Source organism: Danio aesculapii, chromosome 25 (genome assembly GCF_903798145.1).
Source record: "Danio aesculapii chromosome 25, fDanAes4.1, whole genome shotgun sequence".
Lineage (NCBI taxonomy): Eukaryota > Metazoa > Chordata > Actinopteri > Cypriniformes > Danionidae > Danio > Danio aesculapii.
Window position 1 is genome coordinate 31247855 of NC_079459.1, and position 23519 is coordinate 31271373.

Consider the following 23519-nt stretch of genomic DNA (forward strand, 5'->3'; position numbering starts at 1 on the left):
GCAAATTGCGGTAATCTGCCACATTCATAGTACTCAAATTGTATTGAATATATGGACTTGCTTACGCTGTTACACTAATTGCGTAATTTGCATATTAAATTGATTGCTGAAGAAACTCGGATGTAAATTGATGTTTAGTGAATTCCCCTCTGAAGTTCACACCAGGAGCGATAACTGTAATAATAACTATAATAGCACCCACGCTAGCAATACCGCAGTTTATTCTGAGCAGAAACTGCAGTTTAATTTCGTTAGCTGCTTTAAATGCTTGAGCATTTTATTAGTGAGCGGACTGTTATTTTATTTCTACATTTCCATAGCAGTATCGTTGATCTGTGTCGTTTATGTTGTTATAGTTATAGTAGTTGTTTTGTTATAGTATTTATATTATGCTATATAGTGTTAATAGTTGTAGTGTGCATATAGAATTAAGCTCTGTTCACACCAAGACCACTAAATTTAATGATAGATTATCAATATTAGCCAACATTGGCTCATTTTGAAAGCGTAGCTCTATATAAATTTCTTGAGATTGCGAATTATGTAGCTAGAAGTACGTATGGCTGCATTTCGTCTTTAAAATGAATGCTACGGGCGGTATGACGCCGTTCCTTTTCGCGCTTACCAGCTGACCGCTTACCTCAGAATGGACGGCTTTCCCGCTGTTACCTGTTTGTCCAGTAGCTTGCCTGTACGTCGGCTGACTTGAGACTCAGAGAGTTGGCTACGACGACGATCTTCGAGTCCGGCGAAGAACGATTCCAGATAGTAAGACAAAAACAGAAGCCAAAAAATAAAATAAGCAAGTAAATAACAGGGTGAGAATGTGGTAAAATCTGAAAACGTGGTTACAATCAGGCGAGGGCTTTTCTTTTTCTGGATTGCTTTTTAAAACTGTCAGGTGGGTTTAGGGAAGTGGGTGGGCGGGTCAATCAGTGCTTTTGAAAACACTGTCGGTTGGGTTTAGGGAAGGAGGTGGGTGGGTCAGTCAGTCAGTCAGTCAGTCAGTCGAATAGCAGCCTCTAGTGGATTTACATGAGAATAGCAGGCGCAAATGGCACTCGCTAGAGAAATTTAAGATATAAAAAGCGTACACCGCGGCCTCTGCTGGATTCGCGAAAACAAAAACTGCAAAAAAAGTAGCTCCTGGGACCTATTTAATGCTCTCCAGAAATGTATATAGGGCTACGTTGTAGAATGAGCCTAGGTTGATATTAGCATATAAAACATTCTTAGTTATTTAGTGCACACTGCAGTTTTGTCGTCTGCTTGTGCTCTTTAAAATAGGATGAATTGTGATGTTTTTATCATTTATGGCATGGAAAAAGTCTAAAAGTAATAATTCTCACAATGTTATTATCATTATAGGTTGTTTTATTGTTCGTCACTTGGAATAGCATTGTTCCAGAAAGTGATTCCAGCGATATTGTTGTTTATGTTAATAATTCAGTTCACACTAAGAAGACTTACTATATTAGCATTTATGCTAATTAACAATAGCATTCTGTTTGTTATTTTTAAGATGTCCTTTTTGCACATTTCATGTTCTTACTTTAATCATTTTATTTAATTATGGATAATTACATGCAACTAATCCTAAATCTACCTAGCATTCTCACCATATAGCAAGTACATGCGATTAATGAATATTACCAAAGACTATAGAATACACAAGACGTGTCACTTGTATAGTTTTGAATGAGGAAAAGTGTAACGGTCAATATGGAGAATAAAGCTGCGCCTACTAGTACAGGAGCCAATCATCGATTGGTATAGATTGAGGATTCTGCAGGGGAGGGATTCAGACCATATGTAAATTTCTGTGTCTATAAAGACAGTTGTTGATTCATTTTATTGGGTATTCCTAATATGAAATTGAATCGGCAAGCAATTTTGGAGAATTTGATGTTTCCCCATTCAAACAGAATACCCGAGAGGCATTTCAAATATGGCCGCCAAGTGAAATTACTTGCTTTAAAGGAACTTTGATATTACTCAGCAGTTAAATCAGTAGTTACAGTAACAAGGACACCTCAAAATAAAGTATAACCGAACTGTGTCGTCTGCCAATTTAAATGCGCAAAACTCTATAAAGCAGAATAGATTCTGATTGGCTGGGTGACGCGGTGGCGCAGTAGGTAGTGCTGTCGCTTCACAGCAAGAAGGTCGCTGGTTCTCCCCACTTTCGCATGGGTTTCCTCCGGGTGCTCTGGTTTCCCCATAGTCCAGAGACATGCGGTACAGGTGAATTAGATAGGCTAAATTGTCCATGGTAATAAGTGTGTATGGATGTTTCCCAGAGAGGGGTTGCAGCTGGAAGGGCATCCACTGCGTAAAAACATCTTCTGGATAAGTTGCCGGTTCATTCCGCTGTGGCGGAAAGCTTGGCTAATTTGTACAAATTCATACGAGTTCAGTCAGTTTACGATTTTAAAAAGGGGTGGGGTTTGGTATAAATTCGCCACTACATTTACAAAACGTAAAAAATATATAGTATTCATTCGTTCATTTTCCCTCGGCTTAGGCCCTTATTTATAAGGGATCACCACAACGGAATGAACCGCCAACTATTTCGACATAAGTTTTACACAGCGGATGCCCTTCCAGCCCCAACCCAGTACTAGGAAATATATAGTATAGATACTTGCTTTTTTTCAGTTACCAGCAAGAAAAAAATCCAACATTATCATTATTCTGTCACTGTTGATAAACATGTTAGCATCCACACTAGCAATAACATTCTGCCTCTTATTATAAGTGTCTGTTGCAGTTTTGTTGTCCGCCGCTTTAAATGCTCAAGCTCTTTAAGGTAGGACGAATTCTGATTGGCTGAAAATATTTTCTTAAATGTGTAGTTAAAGATATCGTCCTTGGTGCGAACTGGTCTTGACCTTTCCATTGCTTCACCTGAAGCTGTTAGCCAATCATGGACGTAATACACATGCTAATTTGTTGACAAAGTGCAACCTGAATCCTTGTGTGTACTTTTTAAAATCTTTTTTCTGTTCTGTTCTGTTCTGTTTCTTTTCTTTCCTCTTCTTCTGGCCATCTCACAGCATCATTCTTGCGTTTCTTTTTATTCTTTCCTGTTTGCCAGGTTATTAGGCTGCTCGAAAGAGTCACCACTTTAACCAGCGTGAGTCTGTCAGTCACCCTTAGCGTCAGACCCAAAGAGCTTTTGCCACCAGCCTAGCGTAGCATCTATACTGTGCTAGTCAGCCTTTCCCTTTCCTCAGCCCTTGCTCTACGATTAAAGACCAGAATCCTGAAATAAAAAGGCACCTCAGAACAGGCCTACAGCGCTGATGCTAGTTGCTAATCGCTAATTTATGCTCCAAACATGCATTTTTTACTTCAAAGGAAAGTTGATCTTGCGTAATTCAGTCCTGGAGGTCTTTTTGGGGGTCTTTTTTTTTTGGATGTGATTTGTTTCATTTAAACGTCTTAGCATTCACAAGGAGAATGAAAGTGGCCATGAATGCACAAACCTTCCCTGCTGTAGTAACCAAACGCTGAGCCAGTCTCAACAACTGTAATTATATTAGTGTATAAACGAAGACGCTTGCTTCTTGTAAAGAGGCATTCATGGCTGTTATACCAACCTCTTTCTCTCTGATAAGGTTGTCCAGGTGAATTTGAGCTCATGTTGATGGTGTTTTGCCACTTTTTGTAGATTCCGGAGTGGAGCAAATGCACAAGCCGGAAGGATCGTAAGGAGAAGAAAGTGGAGAAGCCGTTTTACTCAGACTCTGAAGGAGAATCTGGACCGACTGAATCAGCAGATAGCGGTAGGCGTTTTATAATTTTATTTACCTAAAAGTGACCTGCAAAAATCACTTTTACAAGGGGTCTAAATACAGTTGTGTGGCAGAAGTGTGTGAATATAGCCTGCCTCTAATGGTAAAGATTAATTAATTCTAATTTTTATAATCAAACTTCATAAAAACAGTCTGCAGAAACACTTTGATTGACATTCCCCACACCTATTTGTGATGATCTCTCACTCATTAGCATAGACAGACCTGAGTGAGAAGCAACCGTCCGCCATTAGAGTTTTCAACCCATACCTGCTGAAGATAATGTCAGCGACTAAGAGGCATCATAAATGCGGAGTTTTAGGGATGTACTCACACTAGGCTAGCCGAACCGTGCCCGGGCACGTTTGACCCCTATTTCCCAGTTCGTATGACAAGTGTTATTGTTATATGCCAGTGATAAACATTATTGTTTCAAAATAATACAAAAAATTCATAGAATGGCTAATAATTTTGACTTCAACTGTAAATATTAGATGAGTTATAACTTAAATAAGTTTGTCACTAATGATATTAAATGAAAATTTATTTAAACTGGAATTAAAGTTTTAAATGAAGTCTAAATATTACCACTGACAAAAAAACACATGCGCAATAATAAAATGGAAAATTACATTTCTTCTAAATTATTTGTAAAATTTAATGGTAATTTGGGAGAAAATCAATTTTGCAACAAATTCAGTGTAGCAAAATAAAAATATATATAGATTAATCTAAAAATGTTCAAAAATGTCAAATAGAAAAAAATAATAATTTTGAATTTAAAAAATAATTAAAGACCATGACACTAAGCAGTGTGATTTATTTATTTATTTATTTATTTATTTATTTATTTATTTATTTATTTATTTATTTATTTATTTATTTATTTATTTATTTATTTATTTATTTATTTTCGCTAATTCTTCCTCTAAGCAGTGTGATTTATTTATTTATTTATTTATTTATTTATTTGTTTTTGCTAACCCTACCTCTAAGCAGTGTGATTTATTTATTTATTTATTTATTTATTTATTTATTTATTTATTTATTTATTTATTTTTGCTAATCCTACCTCTAAGCAGTGTGATTTATTTATTTATTTATTTGTTTTTGCTAACCCTACCTCTAAGCAGTGTGATTTATTTATTTATTTATTTATTTGTTTTGATAACCCTACCTCTAAGCAGTGTGATTTATTTATTTATTTATTTATTTGTTTTGATAACCCTACCTCTAAGCAGTGTGATTTATTTATTTATTTATTTATTTGTTTTGATAACCCTACCTCTAAGCAGTGTGATTTATTTATTTATTTATTTATTTTCGCTAATTCTTCCTCTAAGCAGTGTGATTGATTTATTTATTTATTTATTTTCGCTAATTCTTCCTCTAAGCAGTGTAATTTATTTATTTGCTTATTTATTTATTTATTTATTTATTTGTTTGTTGCTAATGCTAGCTCTAAGCAGTGTGATTTATTTATTTATTTGTTTGTTTGTTTGTTTATTTATTTATTTATTTTCGCTAATTCTTCCTCTAAGCAGTGTGATTTATTTATTTATTTATTTATTTATTTGTTTTTGCTAACCCTACCTCTAAGCAGTGTGATTTATTTATTTATTTATTTATTTATTTATTTATTTATTTATTTATTTTTGCTAATCCTACCTCTAAGCAGTGTGATTTATTTATTTATTTGTTTGTTTGTTTGTTTATTTATTTATTTATTTTCGCTAATTCTTCCTCTAAGCAGTGTGATTTATTTATTTATTTATTTATTTGTTTGTTTGTTTATTGATTTATTTGTTGCTAATGCTAGCTCTAAGCAGTGTGATTTATTTATTTATTTGTTTGTTTGTTTATTTATTTATTTATTTTCGCTAATTCTTCCTCTAAGCAGTGTGATTTGTTTACTTATTTGTTTATTTATTTATTTGTTTGTTTATTTATTTGTTTATTTATTTATTTATTTATTTATTTATTTATTTATTTATTTATTTATTTATTTATTTATTTATTTATTTGTTTGTTTGTTTGTTTATTTATTTGTTTATTTATTTATTTGTTTGTTTATTTATTTGTTTATTTATTTATTTGTTTGTTTATTTATTTGTTTATTTATTTATTTATTTATTTATTTATTTATTTTCGCTAATTCTTCCTCTAAGCAGTGTGATTTATTTTATTTTATTTTTCGCTAACTCTACCTCTAAGCAGTGTGATTTATTTATTTATTTATTTTCGCTAATTCTTCCTCTAAGCAGTGTGATTTATTTATTTATTTATTTTCGCTAATTCTTCCTCTAAGCAGTGTGATTTTATTTATTTGTTTATTTATTTATTTGCTTATTTATTTGTTTATGCATTTATTAATTTTTTGCTCGTTCCCTCTACAGAATCAGATTCAGGCAGCGGGTCAGAAAGCGCAAGCGGCAGTGAAGAAAGCAGATCCGCCAGATCTGCTTCAGAGAGCGAAGACAGCGGAGAAGAGAGTGAATCTGAGGAAGAAGAGGAAGACGAAGAGGATCAAAAGAAAAAAAAGAAAAGACTGGAAAAGACCAAAACTAAGAAGCCGGTGGAGGAGAGTGCAGAGAGGTACAACATCCACAGACTTGCACCAGCCAATGTTTGAATCAGTTTCTTTCTCTTTTCATCATGTTGTTCTTCTTCATTATCTCTACAGTGAGCAGAGCAGTGGTGCAGAGGACAGGAAACGAAGCAGGAAGATGGTGAAGAATCAAAAAAGTGTGTCAGAATCAGACAGCGAATCAGAGAGCAGCGAATCAGAGGAGGAGGAGTCGGAGGAGGAGTCAGAGGAGGAGTCTGAGTCGGACACTGACATCAGGAAGAAGAAGGTTTGACCAGTTTAAAATGGAATACTAGCCTACTAATGAGAATCGATAGTATAGAATACTATATAATATTGAATGGAATACTAGCCTACTAACTAGAATTGATTGTAAAGAATACTATGTATAGTATTGAATGGAATATTAGCTACTAACTAGAATAAGAAATAAGTCATTCTGTATAAAATGGATTTAAATACTAGCCCACTAACTAGAATTGGTTGTTTAGAATACTACATATAATATTGAATGGAATGCTAGCCTACTAACTAGAATCGATAGTTCAGAATTCTACATATAATATTGAATGTAATATTAGCCTACTAACTAGAATCAATAGTTTAGAATACTACATACAATACTGAATGGAATACTAGCCTACTAACTAGAATCAATAGGTCAGAATACTATATAAAATTCTGAATGGAATATTACCTACTAACAAGAATAAAAAACATGAAATACTATATCAAACTGATTCAAATACTAACCTACTACATAAAATATTGAATGGAATACTAGCCTACTAACTAGAATCGATAGTTTAGAATACTACATACAATATTGAATGGAATACTAGCCTACTAACTAGAATCAATAGTTTAGAATACTATATAAAATACTGAATGGAATACTTGCCTACTAACTAGAATCAATAGTTTAGAATACTATATAAAATACTGAATGGAATATTACCTACTAACTAGAATCGATAGTTTAGAATACTATATAAAATACTGAATGGAATATTACCTACTAACTAGAATCGATAGTTTAGAATACTATATAAAATACTGAATGCAATATTACCTACTAACTAGAATCAATAGTTTAGAATACTATATAAAATACTGAATGGAATATTACCTACTAACTAGAATCAATAGTTTAGAATACTATATAAAATACTGAATGGAATATTACCTACTAACTAGAATCAATAGTTTAGAATACTATATAAAATACTGAATGGAATACTAGCCTACTAACTAGAATTGATAGTTCAGCATACTATATAAAATTCTGAATGGAATATTACCTACTAACTAGAATAAAAAATATGAAATACTGTATAAAACTGATTCAAATACTAGCCTACTACATATAATATTGAATGGAATACTTGCCTACTAACTAGAATCGATAGTTTAGAATACTACATACAATACTGAATGGAATATTACCTACTAATGCAAAGCCACATTCTGCACATGTTACAAAGTTCTGGCTGCTTAGGAAGAGGATACAGGTACTTGACTGGCCTGTCTGCAGTCCAATAGAGAATATGTGGCGCATTTTGAAGCTCAAAATGCGACAATGAAGATCCTGTACTGTTGCCCACCCTTAGACTTCTTTGCAGGTATAATGCGACAAAATTACACCTGAAACACTTCATCACTTGGTGTCTTCAGTCCCTAAATGTCTTTTAAGTGTTGTGAAAAGAAATGGCAACCTTACAAAATAGTAAATGCTTTCCTGTTCCGACTTTATTTTAAATGTGTTGCGAAATACAAGTCAAAGTTAATTTAGAAATCGCTGCTTTCTTTTTTATTTGCTTTTTCCGATCTGTCTCAACTTATTCTGTTTTGGGGTTGTAGTATAAATAGTAGCCTAAGGATACTAAACTTTGTTTGTATGGACAATTATGTGCTGTGTTGACCACAATGTTTTGTCTATGGAAAAATGTAGTTGGCTACATAGGATGCCATGCAGGAAACTTCTTATTCAACATGTCAGGGTTATTATTCTTAATGAAAACTTTTTTATTAAACTAAAAAAATTAATAAATAAAACAAATTCATAATATTAATAAAAACAGTACCAGTATAAAAGTATATAAAAGAATTTAGACTAGTCTACAGTGCAGCACTAGCTCACAATTTAGTCAATATTTGTACACAATACATAGTATATAAATGAAACTATGATTTGCATAAGCACAGATATTTCATGCATTCGTTTGTCTTGTTTCCTTCAGACCGCCGTATCAAAACCACCTCCCAAACCATCCAAAAAAGAGAGCAAGAAGGAGACTAAAGAAATGTCTTTGCTGGATCTGGATGACTGTGAGTAAAACCAGCGTACAAGACCAGAGACTCTAATGGCTGAAAATAAACGTGTATAATCTGTCTTTCTCAGTTGAACCATCTCCAGCATCGGCTCCGGTGACTCCGGTTAACTTCTTGTCCAGCAGTCTGGTGTCCGATCTGGAGGGTTTGTCACTGACCGACACTATTCTGGCCCCTACAGTGAGTCCTGCAAGCACCAAAAAACCAATGCATTTACGTTTAGTCATTTAGCAGACACTTTTGTCCAAAGCAACTTACAATTGAGGAGGCATTCAGCGATTCAACAAGAAGAGGCAATACACACAGGAAGTGCTAATTACACTAATTACGCTAGTTTGTTGGTATGAAGATTAAGTGCTAGAGTAAGGAGTGTATAATGCATTTGAATGAACTATTTTCCCCCCATTTTCATGCAGACCATCGCACCGTCTGGTTCAATAAAGATGTACGAGCTCTTGCACCGTATAACAGGCGAGGGTCTAGCGGTAGAGTACTGCTTCAGTCGGCAGCCCTTCAGTCCAGACCCCAACATGGTGGCTGTCCAGATCCAGTTCACCAACAACACCAACTCCGAGACCAAAAACCTGCACATCGAGGAGCCGCGGCTGCAGTCCGGCATGAGGATCCGAGAGTTCTCTGAGATAGGTCTGAAAACCGCCTCAGTAGGAGCTTAAACCTCCACACATAAATAATTAGCAAAATATAAACATCAGAAACCAGCAAACCGTGCTATAGCCACTAACAAATTTCATGTTAGTTGTATCTGTTAGCAACATTATCCTTGCTAAAAACATGCTAGCAGCATACTAATTCATGTTAACAAATTCATGTTAGTTGCATCTGTTAGCAACATTATCTGTGCTAGAAACATGCTAGCAGCATACTAATTCATGTTAACAAATTCGTGTTAGTTGCATCTGTTAGCAACATTATCCATGCTAGAAACATGCTAGCAGCATACTAATTCATGTTAACAAATTCATGTTAGTTGCATCTGTTAGCAACATTATCCGTGCTAGAAACATGCTAGCAACATACTAGTTTATGTTAGTTGCATCTGTTAGCAACATTTTCCATGCTAGAAACATGCTAGCAGCATACTAATTCATGTTAACAAATTCATGTTAGCTGCATCTGTTAGCAACATTATCCATGCTAGAAAGATAATAATACATGTTAGCAAATTCATGTTAGTTGCATCTGTTAGCAACATTTTCAATGCTAGAACATGCTAGCAACATACTAGTTCATGTTAATTGTATCTGTTAGCAACATGCTAGAAACATGCTAGCAACATACTAATTCATGTTAATAAGTTCATGTTAGTTGTATCTGTTAGCAACATTATCCATGCTAGAAACATGATAATTCATGTTAGCAAATTAATGTTAGTTGTATCCTTTAGCAACATTTTCCATGCTAGAAACATGCTAGCATCATACTGATTCATGTTAATAAATTCATGTTAGTTGCATCTGTTAGCAACATTATCCATGCTAGAAACATTTTAATTCATGTTAGTTTTATCCATTAGAAACATTTCCAAGCTAGAAACATGCTAGCAACATACTAATTTGTGTTAGCAAATTCATGTTAGTTGTATCTGTTAGCAACATTATGCATGCTAGAAACATGCTAGCAACATAGTAATTCATGTGAAAAAAAATCATGCTAGTTGCATCGTTAGCAACATTATCCATACTAGAAACATGCTTGCATCATACTGATTCAGCTTAGCAAATTCATGTTAGTTGCATCTGTTATCAACATTATCCATGCTGGAAACATGCTAATTCATGTTAGTTGCATCCGTTTGTAACATTTGCCATGCTAAAACATGCTAGCAACTACTAATTAATGTTAGCAAACTCATGTTAGTTGCATCCATTAGCAACATTATCCATGCTAGAAACATGCTAGCAACATACTAAATGTTGTTAGCAAATTGTGAATTTGTGTCAGCATCGTTACCAACATGTTATTTCTGATTAACAATAGGTTAACCTTGGGCACTTTCTGTGTAGGCGCTTTTCTGTGACTTTATTTTTGTATCGTCTGCATTGTACTTTCAGAGGTGTTAGCTGCAAATGAATCTGTTACCGTGGTGATGGGAATAGATTTCTGCGATTCTACGCAAGCAGCAAACTTCCAGCTGTGGTGAGTGTTTAAAGGCAGCTGAATTACACACTTCTGCTTCCTCACATCCATCTACAGTATGATGATGTTACATTATACCGACGGTAAACATAACTGAGGTTTTCCTGAATGTTGCCCACTGCTTATAAACTAAAGCACATAAATATAATATCTGAAATGTTTTCAGTAAATGTATGTTTTACATTTTTTATTTAGAAATAAATGCTAATTTAATATGCACTACAGTAATGATGGAATACATAATTAATATATTTGAATGAAAAATATATAAAGATGAATATGAATAAATGAATACATTTTGTGAATATAACACACACAAACACACACATATTTATATATATATATATATTTTTAAATTCTCTGTTTCAGTACTCACACCCGTAAGTTCTTCGTTTCAATCCAGCCACCCGTCGGGGAGCTCATGACTCCAGCGTTTCTGACGGAAAACGACTTTAAGAAGGAGCAAGGTTAGTGAACCCCAGCCATTCATATTTAATCGTGTACAGGCCTGCGCACTATTGCTCCATTTTCATTAAACATCTCTTGTCGGCGCCAGCGGCGTAGTGGTTAGTGCGTCGACACGTGCACTCCGGTGCTCGCGGTGACCCAAGTTCGATTCCCGCCTCGCGGTCCTGTGCCGATCCTTTCCCTCTCTCTGCTCCCCATGCTTTCCTGTCAATACTCTCTACTGTCGTATCTAATAAAGGTGAAAAGTCCTAAAAAATAATAATTAAAAAAAAAAAAAAAACATCTCTTGTTCTCTGCCTATGCAGAAGCATGACATTTGTTTTCAAGAGCTGAAATGAGAAGGAAAGTTCTGCGCCTTATTATTCATCAAACATGGCCTCATTTTTAGGTTTCCTGGGATTTATCAAGCCCCAATCCACATTTTCACAGTTCTTTTGTGCTCTAAAACAGCATAGTTATTTAGCCAGAATATTCCCTCTCGATACCTTAAGCCCATTTCTTGTGTTCTGTTAGCATTAGCTTTTAAGTAAACATAAAGTGGCTGATAACTTTTTAAAGATATTGCCTACTTAAATAATTTACTAGAAGGAGTATCCATGTGCCAAACGAATCTAGCACACTTAACATAATGCAAATAGTGTGCGATTTGGAATTAGCACATTAGCTTAAAGTACATTTTTAATCCATGGTCGCATAAAGGCTAATATATTTTTAAAGATACTGCCTACTTAATTCACTAGAAGGATTATCCATGTGCCAAATAAATCTAGCACACTTTATAGTGCAAATATTGTGCAATTTTGAATTAGCGCATTAGCTCATTAACTTGAAGTACAATTTTAATCCACCATTGCATAAAGTTTTTAAGATATTGCCTACTTAAATAATTCACTAGAAGGAGTATCCATGTGCCAAAGAAAATCTAGCACACTCCATAGTGCAAATAGTTAGCAATTTGGGATTAGCGCATTAGCTCATTAGTTTGAAGCACATTTGTAGTCCATCGTTGCATAAAGGCTAATATCTTTTTAAAGATACTGCCTACTTAAATAATATACTAGAAGGATTAGCCATATACTAAAAAATCTAGCACACTTCATAGTACAAATAGTGTGCGATTTGGAATTAGCGCATTAACTTGAAGTACATTTTTAATCCACCGTAACATAAAGGCCATTATTTTTTTGAAGACATTGTTTACTTAAATAATTCATCAGAAGGAGTATCCATTTGCCAAATGAATCTAGCACACTTCATAGTACAGATAGTTAGTGATTTAATGTTAGCACATTAGCTTGAAGTACATTTTTAATCCGTTATTGTATAAAGTGGCTAATACCTTTTTAAAGATATTGCCCACTTAAATAATTCACTACAAAGAGTATCCATGTGCCAAACGAATCTAGCACACTTAACATGATGCAAATAGTGTGCGATTTGGAATTAGCACATTAGCGCATTAGCTTGAAGTTCATTTTTAATCCACGGTTGCATAAATGCTAATATATTTTTAAAGATACTGCCTACTTAATTCACTAGAAGGAGTATCCATGTGCCAAATAAATCTAGCACACTTTATAGTGCAAATAGTGTGCAATTTGGAATTAGCGCATTAGCTCATTAACTTGAAGTACAATTTTAATCCACCATTGCATAAAGTGGCTAATACCTTTTTAAAGATATTGCCTACTTAAATAATTCACTAGGAGTATCCATGTACTAAAAATCTAGCACACTTCATAGTACAAATAGTGTGCGATTTGGAATTAGCTCATTAGCATAAAGTACATTTTAATCCACCGTTGCAAAAAGGCTATTATTTTATTTTAAGACATTGTCTAAAAGGAGTATCCATGTGCCAAATGAATCTAGCACACTTCATAGTACAGATAGTTAGTGATTTAATGTTAGCACATTAGCTTGAAGTACATTTTTAATCCATTATTGCATGAAGTGGCTAATACCTTTTTAAAGATGTTGCCTACTTAAATAATTCATTAGAAGGAGTATCCATGTGCCGAACGAATCTAGCACACCTAACATAATGCAAATAGTGTGCGATTTCGAATTCAGTGTTTGTTAGTTAGCATGTTGCTAACAGTTAACTTTAAACATGTTTCTTGGGTTAACCTACAGTATGAATGTTTTTGTTGAAACAAATTAGTTTACCATCCTCATCTTTTCCTCTTCGACTGGGTTATTTTGATGCTGTTCATTAGAGAATCTTTTAAATGGTAAGTTTTTTTCTAATGTAGACAAATTAGCATAGCACTTAGTCGCATATATACCCCTTAGCCCCTGATTTTATTTATACAAACACACACAACCAGCTTACACTGAACGTTCTCTGAACAGAGGTCCTCACACAAATGTAACTAAGAGCTATCTGCTCTTAATGAATGTCATTAAAACATTTACACAAAAAAGGTTGTTTACATACAGTGGAGAAAATAAGTATTGAACACGTCATGTTTTTTCCTGGGAGGAATATTTCTAATGGAGCTGTTGACATGGAATTGAACCAGATTTTGGTAAAAACCCAAACAACACGAACATATAAATAAAACAAAACACAAACATCTGAAAAATGAGTGATGTTTAATAACAATGAAATGACACAAGGAGAAAGTGCTGAACTACTGAAATATATATAACACTTTATATAAAAGGCTTTTTTACTGACGGCAGCTTAAAGGCGCCTCTCATATGGAGAATGAAGACACGTGCGTTGCACAGGTGTGAGTTTTTCACAGACTTCAACAGAGTGTGATCTTGATGGTTCTGTGGGTCTCGTCTATCAAATCTGATCTTTATTTTGTATTTCCTATTGGATTCAAGTCAGGTGATTGGCTGGGCCATTCTACAGCTTGATTTTCTTTCTCTGAAAGCATTTGAGTTTTTCCTTGGCTGTGTTTTGGATCATTGTCTTGCTGAAATGGTTCCATCTTTATCAACCTGCTAATGTAGATGTTGAACTGAAGCAGCTAATATTCATTTACAATAAGGAAGGGCAGAGAGTTGCTGAAAAAACTACTTAGAGATTTCAGCTGCTGTCTGAGCTTTCACTGCATTTCTATACCTTCCTTTCTTCATTTATTCAATACATTTCCCCTGTGTCATTTCATTTTATTACATATAACTTCATTTGTAAACTAATTAAATTTGTTTTCTTTGCATATATGGATTTCTTTGGTTGTTTCAAACATCCAGGGAAATTTTCAAGTCAACAGCACCTTTATAAATGTGTTTTCTGAGAAAAATGGTGACTTGTTCAATGAATTTTTTCCCCGCTGTATTGTTTACAATTATTAGTAGTTGGAAAATGCTACATTATTTTTAAAAAGTTATAGAAAGTTCTTTCAGAAAGTTCAGAAAACATTCAAACGTGATGTTCCAAATGTTCCAAAAGAGTAATTTTAGAAATGGTTACCAACTGATGAAATGGAACACACCCTTAAAGGGACAGTTCATCAAAAATGTCAATTCTAGCATTTATTTACTCTCAAGCTGTTCCAAATCAAATAGTTTCTCTTTTCTGTTGAATGCAAATGTTTTGAAATATTTTGTCAACCAGATGGCACCCATTTACTTCCATAGTACTGAAAAATACTATGGAAGTCAATGGAAAGAAATACTATAGAAGTCAAGGGGAAAAAATATTATGGAAGTCAAAGGGAAAAATATATTATGGAGTCAATGGGGAAAATACTATGGAATTCAATGGTGAAAAAATACTATGGAATTCAATAGGGAAAAATACTATGGAAGTCAATGGGAAAAAATACTATGCAATTCAATGGGGAAAAAATACTATGGAAGTCAATGGGAAAAAATACTATGGAATTCAATGGGGAAAAATACTATGGAAGTCAATGGGAAAAAATACTATGCAATTCAATGGGGAAAAATACTATGGAAGTCAATGGGAAAAACTACTATGGAATTCAATGGGGGAAAATACTATGGAAGTCAATGGGAAAAATACTATGGAATTCAATGGGAAAGATATACTATGGAGTCAATGGGGAAAATACTATGGAAGTCAATGGGGAAAAAATATTATGGACGTCAATGGGAAAGATATACTATGGAGTCAATGGGGAAAATACTATAGAAGTCAATAAAAAAATACTATGGAAGTTAATGGGGAAAAATACTATGGAATTCAATGGGGAAAAAATACTTTGGAAGTCAATGGGAAAAATACCTTGGAATTCAAAGGGAAAGATATACCATGGAGTCAGTGGGGAAAATATTATGGAAGTCAATGGGGAAAAATATTATGGACGTCAATGGGAAAGATATACTATGGAGTCAATGGGAAAAATACTATGGAAGTCAATGAAAAAAATTCTATGGAAGTCAATGAGAAAAAATACTATGGAAGTCAATGGGGAAAATACTATGGAAGTCAATGGGGAATAATACTATGGAAGTCAGTGGAAAATAAATGCTATTGAAGTCAATGAGAAAAAAATACTATGGAAGTCAATGGGAAACAATACTATGGAATTCAATGGGGAAAATACTATGGAAGTCTTTGAGAAAAAACTCTATGGAAGTCTTTGAGAAAAAAATACTATGGAATTTAATGGGGAAAAATACTGTGGAAGTCTTTGAGAAAAAATACTATGGAAGTCAATGGGGAAAAAATATTATGGAATTCAATGGGGAAAAAATACTATGGAAGTCTTTGAGAAAAAATACTATGAAAGTCAATGGGAAAAAAATATTATGGAAGTCAATGGACACCATCAACTATCTGGCTACCAAAGCATCTTCATATGTGTTTGACTGAAGTCAGAAACTCCTGAAACACCTCCAGGTTAAGTAAATGATGACAATATTAATTTTTGGATGAGCTATCCCTCTAACAAATGTGTTACAAAGCAAAACATTTGGACATTTGGCACGTTTTATATAACTTAATGGGAATGTTAGCAGAATATTTGTTTTCATTTTTGTTAGCTGCACACCCCCTCCGTCTGCCTCCCTCCCTTTCACCACAGTCTCCAGTTATTGCCTTGGCGACTGTTACCATGACTATGCATTTCTTCACAGCATGTCAAGGTAACAGTATGTGCATCTGAGCTTCAGAAACACTGAATATGTCTGATCGGCCCTGAAAGATCACGACTCTCCAGCACACTCAAGACCAGCACTTATACGGAAGCTTAGAATTAACTGCATTCAAACTGTTTTTGTGGACAGTAAATACACCTCGACCCGACTCATGCACTGACTTTAGCATGCCGCTTAGCTAACAATGCTATTTATTTACTTACATTGAATTATTTTCTATTTACACTATAATGTCTGCAGTGCTGCTTTAAACCTGGGAAAAATATTTTTTGCTGCCTACTTTTTACAGACTTTAAGGGATAGTTCACCCAAAGATGAAAATTCTGTCATCGTTAGCTCGTTTACTCGCTTACAAAACCTTCTGTTGAACACAAAGAAGATATTTGGAAGAATGTTGAAAACCTGTGACCAATGACTTCCATAGCATTTGTTTTTTTTATTATGGAAGTCAATGGTTACCAGTTTTCACAATATAATCTTCTATGTTCAACAGAAGAAAGAAACTCATAAATGTTTGAAAACCACCTGAGGGTGGAGTAAATAGTGGGTAATTTTTCATTTTTGGGTGAACTATCCCTTTAAGATCAAAAATGGACCTGTGATTCTTGCCCAGACTGTTTGGTGAAACCTTAATCTGCCCTCTGTCTCCTTTCGCAGGCAAACTGATGGGAATGAATGAGATCTCAGAGAAGTTGACGCTGGGAGACAAGTGTGTGAATGAACACGTCATCGTTGAGAGAGTCACAGCCACTGCCAACTTAAGCAGAGTTCCCTGCGGTTCAGATAAAGAGTGCAGGTAACAAACATACACCCATACACCCTGTCCAAAATCGAGATTCTAATGACCATTCAGTCGTAATATAATGATGCATTGACTGATATGTGGCCGACTGCTGTTTTGAGGTGATATGAGTGTAATTTGAAACCAAAATATGACAAATGTTCAATTCAATTCAATTCACCTTTATTTGTATAGCGCTTATACAATGTAGATTGTGTCAAAGCAGCTTCACATAAAAGGTCACAGTAAATAGGAACAGTGTAGTTCAGTTTGTAGTGTTTAAGTTCAGTTCAGTTTAGCTCAGTTCAGTGTGGTTTAATAATCACTCCTGAGAGTCCAAATATTGAAGGGCAAATCCAACGATGCGCAGCTCTACAGATCCCGAACCATGCAAGCCAGTGACGACAAATGTGATGCCTGATATTCTTATAGATGGAGTACACACAGGCCAGGATTAAGAATTCAGAGGCCCTTGGGCACAATGTCTTGTAGGCCCCCTACCTAGCCGCACCCCTATAGTTGAATTAATATTTTAAAAATAAATTTAATCATAATGTATTATGCATTTTTAAAATAAGTGATATACAGTTCATATATTTCTAGTCCACAAAGATTTAACTTATTTTTAAAGCATTTAAAGCACACTTTGAAAAATAAATGAATGGATTTTAATATACTTGTTCAAGTTCACAGAAGCAATACTAAAAATTTACATTTAAGGGTATTTTTAATGTATGACTTCTACAAACTTATAATGCAAATGATTTGGATATAGCACCTCTCCAATCCAGTTCTATGAAGTTCTATGAGTCCTCCATAATACACACACTTATTAATGATTCCTACTTGTCTTCCTTGTGATGAAGAGTAGGTCAAATCTAATATGCAATGGAGAAAAAAAGAACGTGTTCCTCATGATCGATTGCGTCAAAACATGATGCCATGCGTTTTACGAGCTACGCCACTCACGCTGCTGTGTAGCGCTCTTTAGTTATGTTGTCTCTGTCAATCAAACGGTGATGGGCGAGAATCACCTAATTAGTTCATTTCAACGAGGTGTGCTATTTGCTCTTAGCCTAAGTAGACACTCCAAAATCGGCATTCAATACCCGCCCCCCTCGCAGGGACCCCAAATGCGCACACGCCCCTTGGCCTGTGCCCATAATACTCATTGGTTAATCCAGCCCAGAGTACACACCAATGTGCTATTAGGGACAAGGCTGTCCACACCAAAGATGATAACTAATGATAATAGCAACGTTTTTAAAAGTTATTATAACATTTTAAAGAATACCAGAGTTCACTCCAGGAGAGAAAGTCAGAACTTGTAATATGTAGCCCCCAATTCTGAAAACAAAATTCAACATTTTGAGATATGCCTACAACAATTACAGTCAGTAAACTGCCAAATATGAACAAAACAATCTAAATATAAAACAAATATGCATATTATTGTAGCTAATAATAAGGTAACACTTTATTTTGATGGTCCATTTGAGTATTAGTAGACTGTCTGCTTAATATTTGTTGACATGCTCCTTCAACAGACATTTAACTGACTATAAGAAACTTTACAGGGACATGTCAACTTACACTAACCCTAACCCCAACAGTCTACTTATAATCTAATGAGGATTCGTTGGCATGTAGATACAATGTAACTTAAATTCAGCAAACGGGCCAAAATATCAAAATAAAGTGTGACCAATATTAAAAATAGGCTAAAAGAACAAAACTAGGTGGCACCGTGGCTCAGTGGTTAGCACATTCACTTCACAACAAGAAGGTTGCTGGTTCGAGTCCCAGCTGGGCAGGTTGGCATTTCTATGTGGAGTTTGCATGTTCTCCCCGTGTTCAATTCAATTAAAATTATGATTATTTCTGTAGCGCTTTAACAATGTAGATTGTGTCAAAGCAGCTCAACATAGAAATTCTGGTATATTGAAACAGTGTCAGTCCAGTTTTCAGAGTTTAAGTTTGGTTTAGCGTGAGTTTCCTCCGGGTGCTCTGGTTTCCCTCACAGTCCAAAGACGTGCGTGATTTGGGTAAACAAAATTGGCCATAGTGTGTGAATGCAAGAGTGTACGGGTGCTTCCCAATACTGGGTTGTGGCTGGAAGGGCATCCGCTGCGTAAAACATATGCCAGAATAATTGGTGGTTCATTCCACTGTGGCAACCCCTGATAAAAAGGGACTAAGCTGAAGGAAAATGAATCAACAAAACCCATGAAAGTTTAGGTTCACTTTCTCGCTAAAAAGTGCTTGTTCATTACCCTTCATCATTAATTTACTTTGACCCTTGAAAAAAGCATCTGTTTTGTGAGAAGTGCTTCCCATATGATATGTGAACGACCGGACAGCTTTACTTTGACATGTACTCGAGCAAGAATGACGTCGACTAAAATTTTCTGTCGTACACCACGCCACACCATTAGTACCCTTTTGGCAGTGGAAACGCAAGCCTGATAAAGGTGACCCGTACCGTACCACTCAGTAGAAATGGGCCAAAAGTGGTGGGGTATGGTTCGCTTTTAGGTACCTTTTGACAGTGGAAACAGACATAAAAGCGTACCGACCCGTACTGTATTGTACCACTCAGTGTAAATGGGCCAAAAGTGGTGTGGTATGGTTCGCTTTTATGTACATTATGACAGTGGAAATGGACATAAAAGCGTACCGACCTGTACCATATCGTACCGCTAAGTGGAAAGAGCCAAAAGTAGTGGGATATGGTTCACTTTTAGGTACACTTTGACAGTAGAAATGGACATAAAAGCGTAGACCCGTACCGTATCGTACCACTCAGTGAAAACGGGCCAAAAGTGGTTCAGTATGGTTCGCTTTTAGGTACACTTTGACAGTGGAAATGGACATAAAAGCGTACCGACCTGTACTGTATCGTACCACTCAGTAGAAACGAGCCAAAAGGGGTGCGGTATTATTTGCTTTTACATACATTTTAACAGTGGAATTGAATATTAAAGCGTACCGAACCAAACCGTATTGTACCACTCGGTGGAAACGATCCATTTGGTACCTTTTGACAGTGGAAACAGACATAAAAGCGTATCAACCCGTACTATATCGTACCACTCAGTGGAAATGGGCTATTTGACATGAGTGGACATTGCTCCACAGCGCCCTCACACCTTGGTGCTTATGACAAGAATAGCATGTGTGGTTATCTTTTTTTTAAAGTGAATCAGGTATAAATCACCATCATGCATGAATGATTGAAGCACGGCGTCTCAGTGGTTAGCACTGTCGCCTCACAGCAAGAAGGTCGCTGGTTCGAGTCACGGCTGGGCCGGTTGGCATTTCTGTATGGAGTTCGCATGTTCTCCCCATGTCGGTTTCCTCTGGGTGCTCCGGTTTCCCCCACAGTCCAAACACATGCGCTGTAGGTGAATTAAATAAACTAAATTGACCTGTAGTGTATGAGTGTGTGTGAATGTGAGAATGTATGGGTTTTTCCCAGTACTGGGTTGCGGCTGGAAGTGCAAAACATGCCAGAAAAGTTGGCGGTTCATTCCGCTGTGGCCACCCCTGATAAATAAGAGACTAAGCCAAAGGAATGAATGATCACATTACACAAAAACCGAAATCACACGTCAAAATAACACATTCTCAATATTTTTGAGACCCCCTAATATATCACAAATCATGTTTTCAGGGGAGCCCATGTATTAATAACAGTAGCCGAGCTTCCCTGAGCTCCCCCTTAGGTCGCACCCTGCACCTGAACTACTTCCAATATGATATATCACAGAAATCTGCCTCAGTTTTGTACGTCTGTATGTGCTTTACAGTATGTGGGTTTGACTTAAAGCAGGGGTGTCAAACTCAGTTCCTGGAGGGCCGCAGCTCTGCAGACTTTATTTCCAAACCTGCTTCAACACACCAATCTGTAGGTATCAAACAAGCCTAAAGCACTCAATTAGCTGGATCAGCTGTGTTTAGTTAGGGTTGGAACTAAACTGTGCAGAGCTGCGGCCCTCCAGGAACTGAGTTTGACACCTGTGCCTTAAAGGGTCTTTATTAAATCTGTAAATTAAATAGCTGTTTAAATATGTCAAACTCTTTCATTCTTCACTTTCTTCGCCTGTGTTTTTCTGGCCTGTGATCTTCTGAATGCTCAGTTCTCCTCCTCCCCCTCCTCCTTCCGCTCCTGTGTACAGATTCGCAGGTAAAACGGTGAGCAGCGGGAGTCTGGTTCTGGTCACCGTGGCCATGAAGGACGGCGCAGGAGCTCAGCTGACGGTCAACTGCGAGAAGATGGTGATCGGCACGATGTTGGTGAAGGATATTCTACAGGCCCTGTCGCAGTGATGAGCGCCACGTACACCAGTTCACTTTCATCTGTAGATATTTCTCCAACGCGATCTGGCTTGTAGCATCAAAAATATACTGCTGACGTCAGAACAGCAGCAGCATTCAACAACCATTTCTCTGTTGACGTTGCATGGCATCAGAGAGCGTGAGTAGAGATGGTCAGGATTACTGCGCAAACCTGTGTCCATTTTAGTTTAGGATGTGCAATAGATAATACGTTGTACATTAGGCAATAGCTTATATTCAACTCTGCTCCGTGAAACACTAGACTAATGTTTGCTTTCAGATCAGATGCAGCCTTTATTATCTTTTGTCAGTGGATGGGAAATCTTCTGGGTTTATTTATAGATTTTAGGCCTCATTTTTTTTATGTAGCATTCTACATTGGATCTGCTGTATGAAAAGCTTGTTTCTGCTACTGAATTAGCACGTGTTCTCTGAATTCCAAGAATTAAAGGTCAGAATTACATATGGCGTTTCTGTGTGGAGTTTGCATGTTCTCCCTGCGTTGGCGTGGGTTTCCTCCGGGTGCTCCGGTTTCCCCCACAGTCCAAAGACATGCAGGTGAATTGGGTAGGCTAAATTGTCCGTAGTGTATGAGTGTGAATGAGTGCGTATGGGTGTTTCCCAGAGATGGGTTGCAGCTGGAAGGGCATCCGCTGCGTAAAACATATGCTGGATAAGTTGGCGGTTCATTCCGCTGTGGCGACCCCAGATTAATAAAGGGACTAAGCCGAAAAAAAATGAATGATTTCTGTGTGGAGTTTGCATGTTCTCCCCATGTTGGCGTGGGTTTTTTCCAGTTACTCCGGTTTCCCCCATAGTACAAAAACATGTGCTATAGGTGAATTGAATAAATTAAATTGGCCGTAGTCTATGAGTGTTTGTGAATGTGAGAGTGTATGGGTGTTTCCCAGTACTGGGTTGCAGCTGGAAGGGCATCCGCTGTTTGAAACATATGCCGGAATAGTTGGCAGTTTATTCTGCTGTGGCAATGCCTGATAAATCAGAGACTTAAACCTGGTTTATACTTCTGCGTCGAGTGATCGGCGTGACCATTGGCGCAGGCCTTGTGCGTTGCCATGCATTCATACTTCTCTGCAATAACACTTCGGAAACACTAGCTGTCAGTGAGGTTTTAATGTCGAGTTTCTTCGCTGGTGTTTAGTTTTTTCAGAAAGCTACCTTAATGTACAAGCCTACTAGCTCTTATCTATGAGTTGATAACCTCTGCTTACGCCCATTCAATCGAGTCTGGTTAAATTAGATTAGATTAGGTCAAAAATTAACTGCTTTTAAATCCTGTAGTAACAGAAACAAGCTTCCCCAGATCCCTCCACACATCAACAGCAGACGAGTTTCCAGAAAAATCCCATCAAACATCCACTGTAATATCTGATGATTTCTGCTGGATCATTATGGTTAAATCTCCACCGGCCATCAGTAAGACTTTACTGCCTTCATCTCAGACTGTAGCAGCTTCACCAGGTCTCTCTTTTTCTCTATCTGCAAATGTGAATCTGCTGACTTCAGGACTGGTGTATCACTCGTATGACTCAAATCTGAAGCCGTTTATCCTGGTCAAGACGCCGTTAGTAGTTAGTTATACGTTTTTTTTATTATTATTAGTTTCTGTATGATGATGTGCTTGTCCGCATAAACCAGATCTTCCTGCTCCCCGAGGTTAAAAACCAAATCCAGCTTCATCTCTGTGTGACTGTGGGAAAAATCATGTGTTGTTTGAATATTATATCTCTATTTATTATAAAGAGTTTTAATGTCAATAAAAGAGAGAACGAACACACGTCGACCGGCTTGTCTTTTTTTTGTGTATATGGATTTATTTAGGGTTTATTTGCAGTTGGTTTGGGCGTCACGGTGACTCAGTGGTTAGTAGGTTTCCCCCACAGTCCAAACACTTGCGCTATAGGGGAATTGGATTAACTAAATTGGCCATAGTGTATGAGTGTGTGGGTGTTTCCCA

At 36.3% G+C, this 23519-nt stretch overlaps 1 protein-coding gene across 1 annotated transcript in view; it reads left to right on the forward strand.

The window, feature by feature from the left end:
• LOC130219316 (AP-3 complex subunit beta-2) overlaps positions 1-22735 on the forward strand; it is an 83208-nt gene extending 60473 nt beyond the window's left edge. The window contains exons 18-27 of the mRNA XM_056451687.1: positions 3674-3788; positions 6194-6392; positions 6481-6652; positions 8625-8712; positions 8786-8895; positions 9132-9360; positions 10788-10872; positions 11242-11339; positions 17080-17218; positions 21382-22735. Of these exons, the coding sequence (XP_056307662.1) occupies positions 3674-3788; positions 6194-6392; positions 6481-6652; positions 8625-8712; positions 8786-8895; positions 9132-9360; positions 10788-10872; positions 11242-11339; positions 17080-17218; positions 21382-21532 (1386 nt within the window). The 3' untranslated portion in view covers positions 21533-22735. The remainder of the gene's footprint in view (positions 1-3673; positions 3789-6193; positions 6393-6480; positions 6653-8624; positions 8713-8785; positions 8896-9131; positions 9361-10787; positions 10873-11241; positions 11340-17079; positions 17219-21381) is intronic.
• Positions 22736-23519: the final 784 nt, after the last annotated feature.